Below are 22,597 nucleotides of genomic sequence, written 5' to 3' on the forward strand. Positions count from 1 at the left end.
GGTCTCCTAGGTGCGCTTCTCAAGCGCCTTTCCCACCACGACCTCCCCGTCTGGGCTCCTCCCCACCCCCGTTCTGAGATGTATCGTCCACCTGAAGGTCTAGATTACTCCCCGGCCAGACATCCTCTCAATCTGGGCCCGGCTCTGAGCTCTCCTTACTGCTTTTGATCAAGTCTCTGCCATTAACTGCTCCTTCTGGCCACCCCAAGAGTGGGGTTCCCCTCCCTCTGAGGCCCCCGGGGGAAGGGTCCCCCTTCTGTGCTGTGTGTGTGTGTGACCCTTGGCCCTGAGCTAGGGGCAGTTTCTGCACCTCTGGGCCGGGGTGAGAACTGGCAGACCACCCTCGGGGTGGGAGCAGCACCCCTGCCCCCAACCAGCAGCCTCCCCGGTTCTCTCTCTCTTTCCTTTTTGCCACCTCCTTGCAGAAGCCATGAACTTCTGATCTTCGTCTAGGCTTTGGGGCTGCCCCACCGTTTGACAGGTGTTAACGGCATGGGGTGTGGTCTCAGGGCCCAGAGATGGTGGTCTGCCCTCCTCTGCCAGGCCGTTTGTGCTCGGCCTGGAGGAGGGGCTGCTTTCTGGTAACCTGCACACAGAGGCTTTCTTCCTGCCAAGACATGTGTCCCCAGGGCTTCGTCCCATGTGGAGGGTACCTTCCCCTGACTGCAGGGGAGAGAGGCAGCCCTCCCTCCGGCTGCCCCTGCTCTGTCCAGGCCCCGAGTGGAGCTCGCAGCTTCGTGCCCTGGGCTCTGAGAGGAGAGGGTGTTGGGACGGCCAGAGCCAGGCAGGGGGAGCCTGCCCTCCGGCCACACGGACCAGAGTCAAGCACCAGGCATCAGTCAATAAAAATGTTAGTTTATTTTCATTTTCCACCTGGACTTCTACTTAATTTACTTTAAAAAATAGTCAGAATATACAGTAAGACAAAAGAAACAGAAAGTCAGTGTCAGGTCCCACCACGCAGGAGCAGCTACCACTGCTAATTCTGTACATCTTTCTAACCGCTAAGATTTAAAAATATTTTTGAATAGGTAACATGTGTGCCTAAGATCCCGAAGGGACCAGAGGGACCTGCCGAGGGCCGCTTCCTGGATGGTTGGCTGGACTCGGAAGAGCTTCCAGGCCAGACAGACGCCTCACGGCACGTGTGTCTGCAGCGCGATGTTAAGACAGAGGCCCCGAGTGTTGGGAAACCTCCAGGGTTCTCTTGCTTCCCCCGGAGGACTGACAGTGAGGTGCTGGGTCGTAGGCCCCTTCAGGGCAGGGGACGTCAGGAGGGTCTCTGCACGAAGTGCTGGGCTCAGGGATAGGACCTTGGGGTCCCAGTCAGTGACTGTGATGTGAAACGGAGACATTCCCTAGGTGCCAGTCAGATATGTAGGCCACGAACATAAAGGAATTACGGCTGAACTGATTCCGTAGAGACTGGGCTTTCGTGTGTGTGTGCATGTCTGGTGAATCTGCTGTGGAAACAATGCGAAAATACATCACCTCTAAGAAGGGGTTTCAGAGCACGTGGCCGTCATTTGTAACAATCACGGGTCTGTCAGGGGCCTGACGGACATCCTGGAACCACGTAAACGTGAGAAGCCAGCGGGGTAGCTACTACTATCCTTGGGTGGGTCTGTTTTCGGTTGTTGTGGTTCTGTTCCCAGAGGAAGCAGCTCAGGCTCGGACAGCCCGCTGGCTCGTTTTTACGAGAGGTGGACCAGCGCGGCCACGAACTCAGGACGCACCGCCTCGCCGGGGTCTCCAGGCAGTGGGGTGAGCCAGCTCCCACCGAGGCCCCAGCTCCCTCCTGGGTCCCGGGATCTGAGAGCCCTTGGAGGCTCAGAGGAAGTGCAGAGAGTTGATACGCATGTAGCGGGAGAAGAGCACGTAGAGGCGGCGGAACCAGAGCAGCTGGCTGCGGTGGCGGGACATGGCTCTCTGCAATGAGGGCCGGAGGCAGGCGTGAGCAGGGCGGGCCCTCCCCGCCCCTGGCCTCCCTCCACCCACACCTCCTGCCTCCGCCCCACCTCCTAAAACCCACTGTGACAATGGCGGTGCAGGGACGCTGCCCCGCACGACAGTTAACAGCCCTGGGAGTGAAGTACGACTGTTACTGCTCTTTGCTTCTCATAGACAAGGAAACGCATCAGTCCCACAGCAGGGCGGCAGTGACGCTGATGCCCGAGCCCAGGCCGTCAGGTGGGCTCTGCCCTCGATGTTCTTTTTTTTTTTTTTTTTTTTTTAAATTTCTTTTCTTTTTTTGGTGTGGGGAGAAGACATCTAACATCTGTTACTATTGCTTCTCAGAAAAGTTACAGCCGTTAACACACCTGTTTCATTTAACAGCCCAGCGATGGGTTCTGGCCTTTGACCCTTTCCGCTCCGCTAGCAAAAATGTTATAAATAAAAACTAACTCACATCTTTGCTAGAGAAGTCACAGGCTAGGCCTCCTCGGCGGCCTTCTTTACACAGAGGGTGTACTGAGGTAGCAGTGATAACCCTGCGGGGTGGGACTGCAGGTAAGGTTTATGAATCATTTTACTTTCTTCTTGCTTTTCGATAGAGCCAGATCTTCTACACTGAGCATGTATTGTTATTTCCTTTTTTTTTCAGAGTGTGTTATTCCTATAATCAGAACAGCCCACGGCCCCCAAGGTCCAGCTGCAGGCAGGCACCCAGCGACCCACATGGACCTGGGGGTGGGGCTGGGGGTCCCGGGGCCTGGACCTGGAGGCGGGGGTGCAGGAGGGACCACAGTCCTCACCTGGGCCTGGGCCACCTCTCCGCGGCTGAGCACGAAGAGGACATGCGGGGCGCGCAGCAGGCAGCAGGGCAGGTCCAGCAGGGACAGGTACTTGCGCAGCAGGCTCACTGACTGGAGCGTGAGCACGGAGCACCCTGCGGGGAGAGGGCAGGGGGCCGAGCTGCTCCCAGGCACACCTCCCGAGTCCCCACCCGCCCCGGGGCTCGGGCCAGGGCAGCGCCGCCCGCGCAGTTGCCTGGTGATGCCATGGCGCCAAAGCTGCTCTTGGGCCACCGTTGTCACAGATGGGAGGGGTGAAAGGCCTTGGGACTCCCGGCCCGCCTCCGCCTGCTCTGTGCCCTGCGAGCGAAGGTCGGTTGCTAGAGGCTGGGGTCTGGCTGCGTCAGGGCCGGGAAAGGGGACGGAGACAGGAATTCCTGTCCTGGAGGCCAGAGACCTGGTTCCTGCTTGTCACCGAGCAACTGCAGGCTTGGGAAAGTTCTTCCACCCCCGTGAGCCTCAGTTTCCTCGTCTGTAAGGTGGTATTGGTAGTGAGCATGGGACCTGCCTGTCTCCGGGGCCTGACACAGAATCAAACACGCTGGAGTCCCACTCTTAAGCTCTGGCAGCTCCAGCAGCACGTCTGCCCACCCAGAAAGGGCGCACTGCCTGTGTGTGCACTGCCCGGCCCTCGGCGCTCCTGGGACGCTGCCTCTCTCCCCTTAGACAGACGCTGGCTCGGAGAGGCCAGGCACTGGTGTCGCACAGTGACTGGCCAAGTGGGTCCCCCACGTCCCTGTGCATCATGAAGACTGTCAGACCCCCCGACACCCATCAGCCACTTACAGCCTGGCTGATCAACTTGAGGGTGGGTGTGAGTCTGGACGGAAAAGAAAGCCAGCGGGGCTGAAACCTGGCCAGTGAGAAACCAGACAGGTGGGGACAAGGCCCACGGCGATGGCTGACTTCACAGGTCAACCTGACGGTCTCGGCCGCTCGGATTCTTGACTAGACATTGTTTCCAGGTGTGTCTGTGGGGGTGTTTCACGTTTGAACTGGACGAGGCGGTGAAGCAGAGGCCCTCCCCAGTGTGGGGGCCTCATCCAGGCCACTGAGGCCCGACAGGACGGAAGGTGGAGGAAGGGGGTTCACTCCTTTCTGTCCGACTGCAGAGCTGAACGCTGGCCTGGCGCCTGGAGCCCGAGATTCACACCATCGGCTCCCGGTCCACAGGCCTCTGGACTCGGGCTGAACGGCGCCAGCAGCTCCCCCGGCCTCCCACGTGCACAGAGGCCTTCCCAGCCTCCTAACTGTGATCGCGGGAGCCCGTTCCCTGCCGTGTGTCTGTGCACACGGGGTGTCCCGGCTGCCCACGTCTCCTGTCGGTCCTGCTCCCCTCACACGCGGCCTCCCCTCACACCCAGTGAATGCGTCCCGTGGACACAACCGACTCGGAGGCCCGGGTGCCACCGTGACAGGCACACTGAGCTGTGTCCAGAGGGGCGCGGCCCTGCCCTCCATCGACGTCACCCCAGCAAGTCCCTTAGAGGGACAGGGACCGGCCTTACCTTTAGGTAACCTCCCTTCTGCGTGCAGGGCCCTGGAGGAGGGAGAGGCGGGCAGAGTAAGAGTCCTTGGCAGTAGCAGGGAGGGCCTTCAGGGCCAGGCCTGCCCCCCCAGGTCCCTCCACGGGGGTTTCTGGGGGTTTCCTGTGCAGAGGTCACCATATAGATTCCTCAGATTCCACCCGCTGGCTGCAGCTGAGGGCCCAGGGCGGGCCCCTCCCCCAGGTCGCCAGCTGGAGGCGCCCTGGGCCGAGCTGTGCCCATCAGAGACGCTGGTAACCAGAGCGGACCCTTCAGCTGTCTTCTCTTTTGAAATTGTGATGTGAGTGTGGGAGACTCTTTTCCATGGTAACTGGTATTTCTTCCCTGACAGTCCTTCCTCCTTCCTGACCCGCTCCCCCACCACAGTGAAGAGCAGGGTGACAGCAACAAACCCCTTGTTTTGAAAACTGACACATCCTGTGACAAGGGACTCCTGGAGCAGGGGTCACAGAGGAGAAGTTGAGAAAGAGAACCCCGAGCTCAGAGGCGGCTTGTCCCGCGCTCCGGGCCCAGCCCTGGGGATATTCGGCGTGTCAGGTGGTTGGCCCCCAGGAAGGAGCTGGGGACGCAAGGTCTAAGTGCAGGAGAGGGGTGAGGCCTGGAGACACACGGGAAACCGTTCTGAGAGCCCTGGGCACAGGAGGCCAGGGGCCTGCTGCTGGGGGTCCGGGGGAGACAGAGGGGAGGCCAGACAGGCCGGAGGAGGGAGAGGACAGGCTGGCATAAGGCAGGTCAGAGCGGCAGGTCAGGGGCTGTCAGGCAGGGCCGGAGGCCAAGGGAAGGTGAAGGCAGATGGGGGTGAAATCAGCCGCGCTGGAGTGGGGGGGGGGGGCAGCCGGGAGGGAAGGCAGGCAGAGCGAGGCATGGAGCGAGGGGCTTGAGGCCTGATGCCTGCAACAGAGAGGGGCTGCCGGGACTCGGGAGGCCAAGGAAGGGCGCTCAGAAGGCAAACCCCATCCCCTTGGCACTTCTGGGGACCTGAAGGCCCAGGTGGCAGTGCTGGGTGACCGGAGAGAAGCCCAGGGCGCAGAGGGCGGGGCCGGAGGCTGAGCCATGGGTGTGGGCAGCTGGGCTGAGAGCCGCCTCCCCTAGGAAGGGCCTCCACAGGTGGCCACCCAGGGCAGCAGGGGAGAAGGGAGGGGCCCAGAGAGCACCTGCACGGTGGGGAGGGTGGTACCCAATTTGGGTTGGATGCTGCCACCAGGCACGCCCATCAGCACCTGGTTTTAGTTCCACAGAACAACCTGATGGTTGGTGGCGCACATTCTCTCAAACCACAGACTGAGGCTCAGAGAGGGTCTCAGGCCTGCCCACCGGACGCTTGTTCTGGTTTCTGCGTGGCTCTGGGGCAGTCTTGTGCATCTTCTACCTCACCGGCTCCGTGAGGACGCCAGACATCCCGATTCTGGAGCCTCCCCTGCGCCCTGATGCCAGGTGAGCACAGCTGGGGCTCGCTGCCGGGCAAGGCCGCCCCCACTCCGGTTTCACACGCAGGAGGGACTCTACGGCTGAGGCAGGACAAATGTGTCCCCGGAAGGTGCGGAAGGAGAGGGTCCCTGAGGGCCCCAGGGACAGGACACCCACTGTAGTTTGTATGACCTCAGGGTCCTTGAGGTTCAGGTGTTTTGAGGGGAGATAATTAGGTTTTTTATTTATGTGTGTATTTATGTATTTAATGGAGGTACTGGGGACCGAACCCAGGACCTCGTGCGTGTAAGTACGCGCTCTACCCCTGAGCTGTGCCCTCCCTCGAGGTTCAGGTTTTTAGCTGCAGGTTAAGGGCAGGTGCATGTCAGTAGGTGGAGAGGCTGCGAGGAGCAGGTGAGAGTTCAAATCAGTGCACATCCTCCTTCCCCAGAGACCGGAACTTGCGCACACAGTACAGCAGAAGATGGCAAATAAATCAGAATCAGAGGAGGAAGCAGATGGAGCGGGAGGCACGCTGGGGCACAGAACTCAGTCCTTACAGTCCTGTCTGTGGGCTGCAAGGACTGGAAGTCCGGCCCTAAAGCTCTCTGCGGCCAGAGCAGAAAGAACTAAAAGCAGTCCCCGCGCCTGCTGTGTCCATGGGGTAAGGAAACGCAGCTGTTCGGGAGACAGGAATTCTGAGACTTGGGGGAGCTGCCCCCCCCCCCAGGAGGACAAGCTGAGATCACACTGCTCTTGGTGACTCAGGGGGACCAGACTCCCTCCTCCACCCCCGGGTCCCTGAGAACCCTACCTCACGGCTGCGTACAGAGCAGCATGGTTGCGGTGGCCGCTCACTCCCCCCGCGTCGAAAGTCACCACCTGCAGAGAAACCCAGGGTTTCACTCGGACCCACGGCTTTCTCTCCTCCTCCAACTCCAGAGCAGCCGGGATGCGGCTGGGGTGGAGAGGATGGAGAGGAGGGCAGGGGGCCCCGACCCTTCTCCAGTTCCACCTTCATCTCTGCTGCCCAGCGAGCAGGCCACTGCCTGCCACTGCCGGCCGGGCTGGTAGTGCGAGCCGTTTCCGCGGGCGTCACGGTTCCCCTGGCTCCTGGCCGCTGGCGCAGAGAGGAAGTCGGCCGTGGCAGAAACCTGGGTTCACAGCGCCCTTGGTCCCCACCTGCCTGGCGGTGGGTGAGCCGCCCTGGGACCTTTGCTAGTGTAGGTGCTGCCTGACTTCTTTGTCTCTTTCTCCTCGTGCCATGTCGCGGGCACAAAAGCTCTGAGGGAGGATGGCGCCGGCCCCAGGCTTCGCGGGAGGAGGGCGCTTACACACACACACACACACACATACACACACACACACACACACACACACACACGAGCATCTGTTTACTACAAGCTCAGCTGAGGCCAGAGACTCACCTCTGCTCAGGGATTAAAATAACCCAAAGAACAGTCCGATCATCATCATCATGGATCGCTCAAGTAAGGACAGAAATACCAGGAAGGAAACAAGGGCTCAGAGAAAGGACTGCGCGTGGTCGGTTAGGGGAGAGGGCCACCCCGCAGCCAGGACGGAGGACGGAGAGCCGGACTGGTCCAGGCTGCAAAGGACTCCCTGCTGCTCTTTCCATCTTCAATCTAAAACACTGGCCTCATGTCCAGAAAACTCTGTTAATATAAAAGCAGCCACCGTTCCCCGAGCACTGGCTGGGGTAGGGCCACTGGTCAAAAGAAACTTTAAAGTCCTCTCACCTGATCCTGATTCAAAGACGCTATGAAAATAGAAACAAAAGGAAAACACACACATGACACGGGCTCTGGGAAGCGTAAACCGCTGATATTAGTGAATGGCTGAGTTTTAGGTGTGGTCATGGCTTTATGATCATGTGAGTTAAAGACTCAGTGTCTTTAAATGTGGACTCGGATGCTGAGGAATGGCTTCAGTGTATGGGAGGTGGGGGGCGAACGGGTTTCAAGGACAATGACACTGACAGAGTTGGTCACTGTGAGGCTGGGTGCCAGGAGCACGAGGTTCATTAAACTCCTCTCTCCTCTCGTGAGCTTGACATTCTCCGTCCTGGGGAGTTTCCTAAGAAGGCTTCTGAAAAGCTGCTCGTCTTACGGTGGATACACGTCTTACATTTGTCCAAACCCACGGACGTATGTCCCACTCCCAGGACTTCGGCCGCTGAGAGCCCGACGACAGTGGCACCTGTGGTTCTTTGCGAACCTCATTCACTGCCCCCCAGACTGCAGAAATCTTTGTTTGAATGGGGTCTCGGGCAGACCCCAGTGAGCGAGCGGGAACAAGGGGGTGCTCCTGCTTCTCCGAGGCCGTGGTTCTCAGCGGGGGGGCAGTTTTGCCATGAGGACAGTTGGCAGCGTCCGGAGATGTATTTATTGTGACGGCTGAGGGGGGCTGTCACCGGGTAGAGGCTGGGGAGGCCGCTGAACACCCCACAACATACAAGCTGGCCCCAAACGTCAGTGGTGCCCTAAGGGAGCAGGGACCAGATGCACGGGGCTCCAGCCCGAATCCCTAGTCAACAACATCGAATGTCACAGAGCACGTGCTCAATAGATAGCTGTTGTGGGGCGTTGGGCCAGGACCTGGCCTTCTGGACACCAGCTCTGCCAAGGCCAGGCTGCTTCTGCAGGGGGCGCCCCTGTCATTTTCAAAGCACCGTCCTGCCAGCTGTTCCAAGGGTTCTTGCCCCTGCAGTGAGTGGGACGGATCCCCGCAAGCACCTGGAGGAGCTGGGACGGGAGAGAACCCGGACCGCTGGCACACTGTGGGTGTGGTGCAGGGCCGGCTTTGCACGGAGGAGAGCTTTGGTACCATCCCAGCACAGCATGGGAGAGACTCCCTTCCCGGGGCTGCCCCTGCCCCCACCCCCGCCCCGTGCTCCACCCTCCCCAACCGCACGCTGCGCCGCGCACCTGGGCCCCGGGGTTTATGCACAGCCTGGTGCCACCAAGGCGCGACTTCCCACCTGCCAGGACGGTGGGACTGTGAAAGTGCATGTCCCTGCATCACCGGGACCCGAGGGGACCCAGACGTAGCTGGCTTATGGCCACTTGTGTCCGCGCTGGCCTTGCACATCTATGCCACACTCACTGCAGGCCGGGAGGGAATTCCCAACTGTGCCTAATGACTTGAGAGTTTTCTTCTCAACAGCAAGGTGTGTTAAAGAGCTCTTTTAAAATGATTTCCTTGTTTATAGAAATGAAATCAATTCAAGATTGTCCTGACCAGAAAGGCCCCTCCACACCTGAGTGGACGGGAAGGCGCCCCAGGCCTGGAGGTAGCGGTTAGTGGTCGGGGCCCCTGGGGGATGTTCCAGCTCTCGGGGGTTAAAGATATCACGGCGGGTCCTCCCCTCGTGGACTTACAGTCTGGTTCGCAGGACGTGGCCTGTGCTTTAAAGGATAAACAGCAACAGCCGTCACAGGCGCAGGGCACACAGCAAATACTACAGGGATCCCGAAGAGGGCTGAAGAAGTCCAGGAAGGCTTCTCAGAGAAGGCGGCCGCAAGCTGGGCTTGGACCACAAGTCACTCTTCTGGGACACAAACTTGGGAGACTCTTTTGAGAGCAAGACTGGCACCCAGAGTGCCTGTGCCCTGAAGCTCCTCCCTGGGTGCGCAGAGCTGTGGCTAGCTGCGGTGTGGTCTAACAAGGGCCCGGCCCCCAGTAAGGACCAGCCCTGCTCGCCAGTGGGCAGCACCTAAGGAAGGGCCAGGTCAAGGAGGGCCAAGTTCACAGGATGGGAGTTGCCCCACAAGCAGGAGCAACTGGAAAGCCAGCTGTTCTAACGCATGGACGCAGGAGGGGAGAGAGTAACTGGGGACTGGTCTCGGGGAAGCCACTGCCAGGAGAAGACGGGGTACCAAGGCCCCTGCAGTGCACCTCACAGGGCTCGCTGCTGTGCCCCAGGCCGACCCTGAAGCCCTGGGCGGGGGGACATCAGGCCAGGGGACCCAGGTCAGTCAGCAGGCCTGGGCAGTGACTCCCAAGCCCAGACCGAACCCTCCGGCTGTCACCCTCAGGCCCTCTGGGAAGGTACAGCTGGGAGAGGTGGGCCTGCAGCTGCTGGTGACCATCTTTCCAGCCAGGGCAGAGTCCAGCAGGGCCAGGGCCCACCTGCATCTTTGCCTGTGTGACTCAGAGCCAGCCGGCTAAGTGCCCCTTTTGGCCCATGTGGACTAAGTTTCTGCTGTATCTCTGTCATCAGAACACAGAGATGGTCTGATGAACATATCCACGAAAATCTGTCCTTCACCAAGTCGCTCTGTTCGCTCAGCGCACTGGCCACTGGTAAAGGCCCATCGTGTTTCTCTGCCTGCAGGGTTCATCCCTTAACGAGGATTAATAAAAACTTAAAGCAAGTGACTGGGGCCTTAAATGGCAGCACTTTAGGTATTAACTCATGAAGCGTTATTACTCTCATTTCAGAGGCGGAGGGACACCCTCTTGGCGGCCCTAAGATGGGCAGCTGGCGGGACTCGGCCAGTGGGGTGGGGGGCGGAGCAGGGTCCCAGACCACCTGCCTCCGCAGGCGAGTCAACGCCCACCAGGGCTCTGGCCGAGCGCGCACGTCCTCCCTGTGGTGGCTGGGAGTTTGTCCTCGCATTTTCTGGGCTGAAACTGGAGGCTTGAAACCCTGGCTTCACTGCTTGCTGACCCTGGGCGGCTGCTGGGCCTCTGGGAACCCCAGTCTGACAGTTGCCTCCACAGTTAAAATGACTCTAAAATGAAAACGCTCGGGGGAAGATTCTGTGCCAGTGAGAGTTGGGCGCAGGCCCCGGGGGGGCCTGAGTTTTCAGGGGCAGTGCCTGAGCACGGACACTTGGGTCACTCAGTCTCAGGAAAGGTGTGTTTGCAGGTTTGAGAAGGACACGGGGCTGGGAGCAGGGCTGGAAGGGGGCGGCCATGGTCAAGGTCACTGGGTCACCGGGCCCAGCCCTGCTTTCTGGGAGGGCGTCCCCTTACCAGGTTTATGCCGTTGTCCTCTATGTGCCGGAGGATGATGTCGGCCACCCGCTGTGTGTCCCACTGCACGCCCGGGTCATCGGGGAAGTCCCTGCAAGGAAGACGCACAGTTGGAAGCTGTTTCTAACCAGGCAGGAACTCTCCCTGAGCCCCGGGGAGGGGGTGTGTGTGTGTGTGTGTGTGAGCTCTGTGCTCGTGGCTGAGGGGAATAAACAGACATCAGCGGGTCATGGCCCCGCCCGCGAGCTGGGGACCGATGTGTGAAGCACCAGCTGGGACGCAGGGCAGGGTCTACATGTCTTGGGAGAGTCAGGAATGGCATGTTAATGACAGGGACCAAGTTAGGCTGCTTCATGTAACCTGACGTCTGCTGAAGGAGCCTTGGCGGCTAAGTAGCCTTAAGCAGCAAGGTTGTTCAGGTTAGACTTGACCAGGTTTTCTGACTGCAAAGCCAAGAGGTTTCAGCCCCAGGGAGCAGGCAGCCTGCCCCCACAAGGGGCCGTCCTCAGACCTCGGGCTCTGCGGCTTTCCCTGCACCTTCTCTCCTCCTCCTCCCCCCGCCTGCTGGACCCGCGCATCCCCTGACAGGAGTCAGGCCGCAGCCTGACTTCAATCTGAAGGTACTGTGCATGGTCTTATACATGGATGCCCCACTCTGTCCCAGGCGACCCCCACGTGCTGCTCCCTACCACACAGGTGGCTGTCACCTCATCGCAGAAAAGGCCACTAATGGGCCCTCTTAGGGCTTTGGTCAAAGGGGAGTCACGGGAGGGTGTTCAGGAGGAAAGCGACAGGAACCCCGATGCCGGACGCCGTGGCCATTTCCTCTGCTTCCCCGCTCCCTCTGCGAACCCCAGGGCGCCTCCTGCAGGGGGCGGCTTTGTGCTTCTGGAAGCACTGTCCCACCCACCGGTCCCTGCCCTTGTCATGACGCCCCTCCCCGGGGAGGACAGACAGCCCAGCAGGTGGGGCGGGACGGGGAGAAAGGGAGACACAGGGACAGGCACACAGTCCAGCCTTGTTCCCGGGGAGTGGAGCTGCATACGGTGCCTACAGCGTGACCGGCGAGGTCAAGGAGGGGCAGGGACGGGCACCAGGGAAAATACCGGGTGTGAAACAGCTGCTTGCGCGCCCCTGGCTGGGAGGGCCCCTAGCAGGTGGCACGGTGTCATTTTGGAAACCGAGTTTACCGGTAATATTCACAAGAATGGAGAAGCAGCCTAGGGGAACGGCTAACCCGACTACGTCTCAGGTCTGAGGGCTGCAGGAGGCGTCCCACCCGCACTCAGAGCTGGGCCTTCCTTCAGGGGCTCTACCCTCTGCCGCGGATGAGCGAGGCAGTTACTGGGGGCACTCTGGGTGTAAGTGCTCCCTGCACCCTGACACAGCTCATCTGGCGGCACTGCCTTTGAGATCTAGTGCGACCTCCGCTTGGCGGGTGTTCAAGGCTTTCCCCAGTCTGGCTCCTGTTTGAGCCACTTCACTTCTCTTTATCTGGGAGAGTAAGTAAGATAACCCACGTGGGAAAGCATTTTAAAACTGCAGCGATAGGTGCAGTGGTGGCTGCTACTGAGGCATCAGCCTAATTTAGGGGAAGGGAAGGAGGGAGGGCGGAGGGGGGCACGGATGGAGGGCGAGAAAAGAAAGGAATCCCCGTCTTTCTTCCTCGCTCTGGAAGTCGCCTGCAGGGCTCCGTGCTGGCTGCCTGCACCAGTGGTCAGGGCTGCACCGTGGGATGGTCCATTGAGGTTAAGCAAGAAATCACTGGAATTTCTATGTATCCTTTTCCATCTGTTTACGTTTCTATCTTGTAGCTATTTTATAAGCTTTCTGATCAGCGTTCTTATCGGGACTCCATCACTGAGGCATGAGAGATTGGGTGGGTGGGTGGCTGCCCACATGGCTGATCCCAGCCTCCAGGTGGACCTGATACTGCACGACCCAAAGCCCCCAACCTAAGATCCGATGTGGGGCCACCCCCTCCCCAAACAAAAACCCTGCCATTAGGTATGACCTAGACTTCTTCCCAGAAGCCAAGGGCGAAGGCCAGACCTCTCTGTGGGCAAGGCCAAGTTCTTTACCGCAAACCCCACTTGCACTGAGGAACCTTACTGAACTTCTCCATCAACTACAGCTCGGTCCGCCCATCTCTGCACCCAACCAGATGGAACAGTCTGTCATTCCCCACTGTTTTGCCTGTCTCTCTGCCTGTAGTCAGATGTGAGACCAGACCTGCGCCTCTCCCTGCTGTTTCTCATGTGGCACTTCGTACAATTGAGGTCAAAGAGCAGTTTACTTAAACGACCAACAACCATAAACAGCCGGGTCCCACCATGTGCAAGGCATGGGGTCAAGCGGCTTAATAACCACTAGCGGGTTGGCTGAGCCAAAGGCAGCTGTGCCCGCCTTTGGGGATTGGAACATGCAAGAGCGTTGGAAGATAGCAATTTTATGAAACAGATTAGGGGCAGGCAACAAGAAAAAAAAAGCAGGAATTGCAGAGGGGAGCAGGGCATCCCGGTGGACGCACTTCCCCTCAAGGCAGGAAAATATAAAATTTGACACTGGGAAACTTCCAGCAGTTAAATGGAGAAAAAGTGATTCCTTTCACATAAACTACAAGAGTTGTCTTTGGCCTAAAGTTCAACCCTAATCAACTCAAGGCTTGGGTCCAAGAACTAACTTTTGCAACAGCTCCTTTCCTCTCTGATGGATTAACAATCCCGCCTTGGATAAACAAGCTGGCAGAATGTAAACACAGTGTGAGTCAGCCGCTGGACCCTTCCCTAGAGAGAGCTGGCAAATGGCCTCTGCCCCGCTTTTCTTTGTACTGTCCTGCTTCCTGCTGGCTGGAGTTCGTAGAGGATGGCTGGAGTCGAAGCAGCCATCTTGGTCTGTGAAGCAATCTTAGATATGAAAGCCACACACAGCACAGTAACCAAAAGAGAGGGAGCCCCGACCCTGCGCACCAGCCCCAGACAGCACACCTCCTACCACGGTGGTTGTAGTTGCCGTGGGATTTCTGCCATTGGCTCTGTAACCGCAACCTGGTTTTTATGTGTCATAATTTTTAAAGCCTCCATTTTATTGATTATTTAGGTTGTTTCAATTTTTATTATTGAAATAAGGTTGTAACCAGCATCCTTATACATATCTTTTTGTACATATCTCTCAGTATCTTAAAAAATTTCTTTCTTTTTTAAAATTCTTTTTCTTTTTGATTTTTTTTTGGGGGGGGTAACAGGGTTTATTTATTTGATGGAGGTGCTGGGGATTGAACCCAGGACCTGGTGCTGCTAAGCATGTGCTCTACCACTGAGCTATTACCACCCCCCACCGCAAATCCCTCAGTATTTCTTTGGGATAAAACCATAGAGCTGTAACTTGTGAGTCAAGGTAAAGTGCAGAGAGCCTGGCTACGTCTCCCTATTATTTGAGACCCCTGTTACGAGGAGGAGGTGGAAAGCGTGTGGACTCACAAGCAGAGAGATCTGTGCACTTTGCAGGCAGAAAGGGGGGACTTGTGGGCACAGCTCTTCCCAAGGGCACCGAGCTTCCTAAAAATCGCAGGCGTCTTCTGCCTACTCTCTTATCCCTGTGAGCACCCTGTGCATTTACTTCCTGCTGCGGCTGGAGGTGCTGGCCCAAAGGGAAGGAGCTGCACCTGGAGGCCCGAGGCCCCGAGGGCTGGCAGGCCAGCGGGGGATGGAAGGGAGTGTGGTGTTGTCAGGACTCCAATTTCATCTCATTAACCAGCCCTATCTGCCTGGAAATCATGTGTCTGTAATTCAAAGCCTCGAAGAGTCATCAAGCTTTCTATTTAAGGAATGTGCGGGCTCACCCTCCCTGCCCAGGGCGGACAGGAGCCCCGGGGCGGCTCTGCTTCTGCAGGACAGGGGTTTACTCTCACTCGCCCAGACCCAGGCCTGCGCAGCCTGCGGGGAACCGTAACCAAGTTATCGCGGGGTCCTAGAAACTTCCTCTGATTATGAGCAAGCTCTGTCTTGGGTTTTCCTGCAACTTTAATGAACGAGTACGGCCACGGCTCAGATGCGGACGTGCCTGGGTAACTCTGCTAATGTGTCAGGCTGAGTAACTTTCTGGCTGAAACTGAAGGATGTGGTGGACTGAAAACAAGTTTCTGGCCAGGGGCAGCCCAAGTAAAGCAGGGATGACAACTCTGGAGACTTGAGGACAAGGACAACCAGGGGTGGGTCAGGTGGTGATCGAACCCCTGTCTCCTTCCAGGAGGCTTCCTGCCCACACAGTCTTCCAGTGCAGACAATCAAATCGGAGCTCGGAAAATACCTGACAAGCCACACCTTGAACCTCCTCAGTCCATCACTCAAATCAGTCAGGTGATGCTTCCCGTGGGGAAGTGGGAACGGGGGCAGGACCTTCAAGGTCGTTCACCCAGGAAGCCAGAGACTATTTAAAACATTCAAAAGGCCTAATAAAGACTGTTAAAGAAAACAGGCATTCAACAGAAGCAAGAAACGCAAGCTGCCAGCTCGTATGCCTCTAATCCCCAGAAAGAACCAGATGCGCCATAGAGCAGAACACCTGTGGGGAGAAGGGCCCCCGGGAGGGGCGCACCTCTGCACCCTCCGTGTGCCTTTAAGCGGCCACACCTGTGTGCAAAGGCGATTATCCATGCCCTTTGACCTCGTCTTCCTAGAAGTCTGCCGTAAGGAAACAATCAGGGAAGCCCCAAAGTCAGAGGCGGCCAAGGCAGAGACATCACTTTCCCCGCAGTCCAGGCCTCAGAGGCTCACGGTTCGGCTGCTCTGCCACCAGGGAGCAATTTCTCTAACTTCCCGAACTGTGGCTGATGAAAAATGCTAAAACTAACACTGTTTTGGGGCAAGTTCAAAGATCAAGCCAAGAAAGCATAGACACACCCAAGGTAAGGAATCTTAATGTGACACAAGGGAAAAAAGCTCAAGTTACTGGACTAATTTTGCCCCTGACTTCTCTCTAGAAGGAGGCTCATGAGTTTAGAGGAACTGGATCCTGAGGGCAGGTGAGGCCTGTGAGAGAACCTGTACATGAAGGGCTCCGGGTGTGTTCAGCTCTCTAGGTGTCCCGGCCAAGGTTCCCGGGAAACGGAGCCAGGACCAGGCCTCCTGGGGAGTGTGACCCTGGAGCTGGAGGGAGGCGCACGTGGAGGCAACACTGAGTTCCAGGCACCTGCTGGTGGTCCCGCGGGACTGGCATCTCCACATCCTGCGTCCGTCCAGGAGACAGAGCGAGGTACTTCTCTCTTGGGGCGGGGGCTTAAATCTCCAATGCTTTGGGGCTGAGCTCTCTTGGGGGGACTCTGCATGGTGGAGAGGGACCCGGGGGCCGGATGGAGTGTCTGGGATGGTGGTGGCACCCACAGTGACGTCTCCACACGCTCACCGCATGGGCGGGCAGAGCCTGGGCACCGAGCGTGAGGCACGAACGCGACTGGGAGTCCTCCCCGAGGAGGCTGAGGCCTGGCTGGGCTTGCAGGCAGGGCTGCTCAGGGCCCTGCCGGCCGGTGCCTGTAGAAGCACCTTGTGGAGACGCAGCCCTGCCTGCGGCCCTGAGACCTGGAGGAGGGGAGGTGGGTGTTTTGGAGGCTGTCACTCACGACCTAGGAAGCCACCTCCTGCCAGCCCTTCCCCAGGTGGCGTGTAGCGAACGTGCATTAATTCTGTCGGAAAACGCCCCGGACTTGGCGCTGCCCTAGACCATCGTGCTCGGTAAACAAGCTGGGCCTCAGCCTGGGAGGTTCATAAAGTAACGTTGGCTCTCCTCCTGGCTGAGCAGCCTGGGACTCTGACCCGGTCTACACTCTCACACGCACCGGGGCCACTCCTTAGACCCGTCTGGGGGTGTCTGCCACTCCCCGCCCGACCCGGGAGCCGGCAGGCCCAGCTCATCTCCGCAGCCCCAGCCCTGCGGCACCCTGACGGCTGCTGCTCGCCCTTATTTGGTCTTGTGGCTGGTTCCCCCGGGCTCACCCCCACCTCCGGCACATTTCTCAACCCCACAACTTCCTTTGTCATCTAAGGCGGGTGAAGGTCATTTGAGTTCAGAGCTAGCGGGCGGGCGGAGCAAGCAGATCACCTGGCCGGGCAGCCGGGGCCTCAGGCTGCAGGAGGCCAGTGTGGGGGGGAGGGGGGGCTTGTGAGGCTGGGCCGGCAGCTGCGGGGCGTCGCGGGATCACCAGTGATCAGGCTCAGATGAACAGAGATGAAAAGAAACACAGGGGAGGACGAGCTGAGGGAGGAAGGAAAGGACTGAGAAAGAACGGTAGAAAAACCAGTCGGTTTTTGGGAGGTACCTGCTCCGACAGGGGCCCGTCCTCAAGCAGTTTAAGGGCCCGAAGAACAGATGTCCCCAGAGACCCTTGTCCCCAGAAGCTCCCCACTGTAACTGCAAGACGGACTGTCCTTCCTCCGAGGACGGGGGTGGGGGGGAACCTGCGCGTCTGGACGGCGGGGCGCCTGCAGCTCCCCTCACCGGAGGGGCGCTCGCTGCACGTCAGTGCGCGACGGAGCGCGGTAGGCTTGCGCTCTCGTGAGAAATCTTTCCAGAGATAGCCAGTCTGCTGTCTGAGGTGGCAGCTGACAACCAGAAAGGAAGCTGCTCATTGAACTCCCTTCAGGGGTCGCAGGGTTCTGTTGCGAGAGGCCCAGGCCGGTGTCTGGACCCCTCGTCCCCTCTCCCCACCCAGAGGGTGGTGGCAGCGGGTGGGCCTGCGAGGATCCTTGGCACTGTGAGGACAGGGGCTCCCCTGAGCAGAAGCTGTGGGCTGCTGCTCTGAACAGAAAGGGCAGGGCCTAACCATTCGCTGGGTCTCTCAGTCTGGTGCCTGGGATTTTTGCCTCATTCCTTTTTTACGAAAGAGCCAAATTTAAGGTTACGTTGGAGAAGGGGTTCACCCTCATTTTGGCAAGTACCCGAAACCCTGTCGTAGGCCAAGAAACAAGCAGACGTAAAGTCAGAGGGCAGGGCCTGGAGTCCCTCTGGGCCGCGCGGCCCTGCCCACGATGACCTGTGCCCACGGGGACACTGCTGGAGACCCGGGGGTGGGGGCTGGAGAGCTGAACCAGGGAGCCCGGGGAGGTAAGGGTGGAGACGGAACGTGAACTGTTGGTCCCACTGAGCTGCGAGGCACCTGGGAGCGGTTTCAGGGGGGAGAAGGGTCAGACCAGTGCGCAGACAAGGACTCCAGGACAAAAGGCAAACACACTGCTGTGGGGCTTCTGAGAGGGAAGCCTGAGGTTGCGCAGTATGAAAGAAGAGCAGCTTCCTGGAGGCGGAGGCGCCCATGCTGGACTGGACAAACAGGCCCCCCGACGGGTGGGAGTGCCCGAGGGAGGAAGACAGCAGAGCCCGGGCGGGCCGGGACGGTGCAGGGCTGTGGCTGAGGGCGTGAGTCCGGCTGAGCTGGGCAGAGGGCACCTGTCGCCTTCCAGACGTCTGCACGGGGAGGAGGAGGGGAGGCGTCAACAGGGGAGCGGCCAGACTGGGCTCGCTTTGGGAAATTAACCTGGAGACCGTCAGGGGCCAACTCGGGAAGTGGAGAAGAGCTGCGTCTCTCAGTCCAGGACAGAGGGCATGGCCGTGGAGAGGCAAGACAGCAAAGCGCGGGGGCTCTGACTGAGGGGCCGTCGGCTGGGTCAGCAGCTCCTCGGTGGAACCACAAGAAGAAACACATCGCTTTCAGCAACGGTGCCCCCGTTACAGTCAGATGCCGTCGTGTTGTATGGGGATCTCCCGGGGAACAACCACTGGTGGTGCCCATCAGAGAGCCCGACCAATGGTGCTTACTTGCTTTCGTTTGCCGTAAGATTATCAGACCGAAACAGCACATTAAAAAAGATTCTCACAGAGAAGCTGCAGCCACAGAGAAACTGGGAATTGCCTCCAGAGAGCAAGAACCAGAAGCCCTGGGGTGGGGCTGGGGGAGAACGAGTGCTGGGAAAAGGCTCTGGATTCCACCCTTGAGACGCCGTGGGTGGCCCCGGGAGCCCAAGGGCAAGGCTGGGGTCAGTGGCCGGTGAGAGGGCAGTGCCAAGTGCTTCCCGGAGTCCCCTGCTCCTCAGGGCACCTTCTGGGAGCCGGTACGTCCTGTTCGTTGCTGTGCCCGGGCCAGGGCTGAGACCTGACAGGTCAGACGACCTGCTCGGTTTCCGGCCAAGGGCCGACGTCAGGACACCCGTCAGAGCTTTCACCTACTTGACGAGCACCCTGCACTCCCCATTCTGTACCTGGGAAGAGCGGCTGTTTAAAGAACACCTCCCTCCCGGGCGGAGCTGCTGACTCATTAACCAGGGAACATACGCGTTGAGGGGTTTTAACAATCATCTCAAGGTCGTCTTGCCTCAGGAAGAGTCTGTCTAGGGCCCCTTTTTGGAAACCAACACCAAGCTAGTGTGTTTGGGAGGTAAAATGGTTGTTTTCAAGCTGTCTGGGAAGAGGTGTGTGGGTTGCACAGAAACAGACATTTTCCGTAACAGTATCAACTTTCTGGTGAAATGAGCCCAGGCCAGTGATCACCTCTTTCCTAGAACCTGGGCTTCCCTAAAGTTGTGAAGAACAACAGCATGGATTCTTTCCACCCACCCAGGCTGTCGAGCACACGGAGGAGTCGAAGCCTGGGCGCCCTCGGCCACTCTCCACCCCCCAGAAACAAGGGTTTCAGGGCCTGTGGGCAGGCAAGGTGAGGGGGTTTGGGGTATGCGACATTTCTCAGGGAGACGCTATCTGCTGGTGGTCAGATGGCTTCTAAAGGGCAAATTCTTCTTGCAAAGCGGTGGCGTCAGGTCAGGGCAGCCTCCACCACCGCGGCGAGTTACTGTCCTGATCCACTGGTTGACCCCTCTTAGCTGGGGCCCCTGGACACCTGTCCCTCCCTCCTTCCCTTCTCTGGTCGGCGTCAGAATGTCTGAGGACGAGCGTCCACCTGTGGCTCGCTCACTGCTTATCACAGAGGGTGGAACAAGCACCACCCCCGGGACCCAGCCCTTCCTTCTGCTCTAGACCGAGGCCTCGTTTCCCTCTGGTCACGGACCCCTTTTTCCTAGTCCCTTCTCCTTTGGCCAGTCTTACAAAAATTCACCAGTATCAGCATCCAAATCCTCCTAAAGCTACTGTTTCCTAGACACAGGCAAAGAAGTAAGCCTTAAATATTGCAGCAGGAACACACATCTACCAGGCCAGGCACCTAAAAGGAAGGTACCCGGAGAGATGCCAAATCACCTCAAGATCATTCCCAGTTGGACTGAGTCTGTTTGGCGTGGTCACGTGGAAGTACAGACAAGCGCACACTTGCCGTGTGGCCGGGAGACAGTCTCGGTTACCATGCGTGTTGTATCTGTCTTTGAAGATACACGTCCTCAGGGACGGGATGGAATTCATTGATTAACAACCTCTAGGTCCCTGGCCCTGAAACTTAAAAGCAATTAAAAAAACAACAACAAAAAATGAGACTTTCCTTAGGCAAGGTAGAATGGTCCTAGAATTAGCATCTAAAACGTGTCAAAATCCAGCTTGTGAAGAAATGAGTTCAAAAGGAACCACTGTTCTGCAGCAGTTTTCCAGCTGAAGCTCACACACCCCTCCCTGAGTGTCTGTGGCCAAAATCTCAGTGCTCAGAAAAAGGTATTTTTACTTGGATAACAATCTAAAAAATTTGTGATTATTTCACTGACAAGAAAGCGGAAACGTTCGTGTAATTCTAGCGCTGTGTTTATGTGTGAGATAACACGCATGTTCCCAAAGTTCCTGAGTTTTTTTTTTTTTTTTAAAGGACTCAATAATATATGTGAGCTAAACACAAACAGAATTAGGAGGGGAGAAAAGATGCATTCGTCACTTACCATGAACAAACCCTGCTCCGCAGTACAAACAGATGCTCCGCCGGGCCGGGGGTGGAAACCCCCCCAGGTTCTCTTGGCTGTAACCGCCAACCTACCTGTACCGATCCCTCTCTCCCCGTCTTACTGGCCCTGCAGCCCTTCTCGAGTGTGTGGGATTAACATGGACCCAGGTGGCACTGTCTGGGGAGACGCACCGCAGGAGCAGGTAGGGCCTAGGATCAACGACGCTCAGGCACATTTTAGGCTCGGTTGCGAAGGGCCCCCGGTGAATTCCCGCATCTGTGTCTGCGTCAGGCTCCAGTCCTCCCTTCAGTGGCCCTGTGCTGGGCTCTGCCCCCATCTGCCCATCTGCTTCTCTCCAGGGTGGAACCAGCCCGCTGGTCTGGGGGGGTCACGTGTTGAAACCAAGTGTCTTGTCCCAGTTTCCTGCCCTAGATGGTGGCTGTTGACCCAGACGGGGCCACTTGCCTGACTCTGACGCCTTGTTAGCTAGGAGCTCGCTGCGTGCCCTGCCCGCTGGGCTGGGCCTCCTTGGAAGCAGACACTGTGCAGCTGAAGTGCATCCTCTCCCCCGCCCCGCCCCGCCCCGCCCCGGTACTCAGGCCACTGTAATCTGGCAGCTGACTGCTTGGCCTGCACCTCCGTTAGACTGACCTGTCCCGCAGGACAGCCGGGAGCGGAGAGAAGTGCAGTGGGGACTGAATTTATGTGCAACAGGAGTAAGTTAATACAACGTATAGAAAATCCTCTGTTGGGAAGTACAGTGAAATAAAACAGAAAGGTAAATGGAAATCTAAAAGTTGGAGACATACATGAATGTGTGAAAGGATGTGCTGGGCCTGAGACCAGCCTAAATGGGCCCCGTGGGTCCCTCAGGCAGGGACCTCTTTCTGTGGGCCTCCGTCTGGAAGGCACAGTCCTTCGATGCCAACAAGCCTCATCATAGGCCTTATCCAGCGGCCATAGACATGGACAGAATTAGCAGCTAAAACGTGTCAAAATTTCGCTTGTAAAAATGAGCTTAAAGTGAACCGCTCTCCTGCAGCGTTTCCCACTGAGGGGGCCTGCGGGGCAAGTCCGCCTTCCCCTCCTTGGCCGCACGTTTGAACGGCTGGTCTGACCAGGTTCCGGCCTCATGTCTGGCCTCACTGTCAATCTCCTGTTTCTGGCCTTGCCCTGACCCTCAGACTTGACACCGACTCTGTCTCTCTGGATGGAAACTTGGTTCCCCACCGACCAGGACTTGGGTTCTCCGCCTGTGAGCGCCTTTGCCAACGATGCCCTGGCGACCCGGGGCTTCGGTCTCTGCCCCGGGAATACCAAGGTCGTGGACAGAGGCCGTTGCTTACTCGCTGGGGGGCCTGGCGCCACTGCCCTCGCCCAGAGCCCCTGGCCACGGCTCTGACACCCCCGCCCCCACAGGTGTCCAGCAGCTCAGTTTAGTGGTCGGGCAGCAGGGAACACTCAGACCGTGGGAAGTATTCCTTTTCCCCTTTAAGGCAGAGTGATGTTTTCGCTGTCTAGTCTGACGGGGCGGAGGAACGAGGTGTGTCGCGGAGGTGACGTGTGCACCCGGGACCAAGTCTGCACCCCCGCGAGCCCGGCTGGCCTCCTGTCCCCCTTGCCTTGGGAAATACCACTGTCGTGTTTCCGACTCGTCCGTCTCACCAGCTTATGTTAGCTCCGGACACTCACCCTGGCCCCACGCTGCTCTCTGTGGTCTTGTCAGAGAGCTTTCGAGATGCAGTCAGATCAAGTCATTGCTCCCAAGCTTTTTATCGTTTTAAGAAATTGCTGAAACCCCGTCCCTGACACCCCATCTGCATGATCTTCAGTTGCCCTCTGGGGGCCAGCCTTTGCGACAGTGTCATGAACTGGTTTGGTGGCCTTGCTCCTGAGGGCACGAGGAGGTCTTTGCATTTTTGATTCCTAGGGCCCAGTATACGCTCATAAATGGGTGGTAAACAGGGACCAAATCCATAAACACATT

The 22,597-nt window shown here is 58.1% G+C and overlaps 1 protein-coding gene across 6 annotated transcripts in view; it reads right to left on the minus strand.

The window, feature by feature from the left end:
* Nucleotides 1-839: 839 nt before the first annotated feature.
* PIGL (phosphatidylinositol glycan anchor biosynthesis class L) overlaps nt 840-22,597 on the minus strand; it is a 44,035-nt gene continuing 22,277 nt past the window's right edge. Inside the window, exons 3-8 of one of the 6 annotated variants that reach the window (XM_064495308.1) lie at nt 10,751-10,841; nt 6,564-6,631; nt 4,304-4,335; nt 2,757-2,890; nt 2,411-2,492; nt 1,843-1,929 (exon numbers count right to left, since the gene is read on the minus strand). In XM_064495308.1, coding sequence (XP_064351378.1) covers nt 2,457-2,492; nt 2,757-2,890; nt 4,304-4,335; nt 6,564-6,631; nt 10,751-10,841 — 361 coding nt within the window. In that variant the 3' untranslated portion in view covers nt 1,843-1,929; nt 2,411-2,456. Of the gene's footprint in view, nt 1,930-2,410; nt 2,493-2,756; nt 4,336-6,563; nt 6,632-7,573; nt 8,515-10,750; nt 10,842-22,597 lie in introns of those variants that run through there. The other 5 variants (XM_031467549.2, XM_010975307.3, XM_064495309.1 and 2 more) reach the window with 5 other exon arrangements.

Source organism: Camelus dromedarius, chromosome 16, assembly GCF_036321535.1.
Source record: "Camelus dromedarius isolate mCamDro1 chromosome 16, mCamDro1.pat, whole genome shotgun sequence".
Taxonomy (NCBI): domain Eukaryota; kingdom Metazoa; phylum Chordata; class Mammalia; order Artiodactyla; family Camelidae; genus Camelus; species Camelus dromedarius.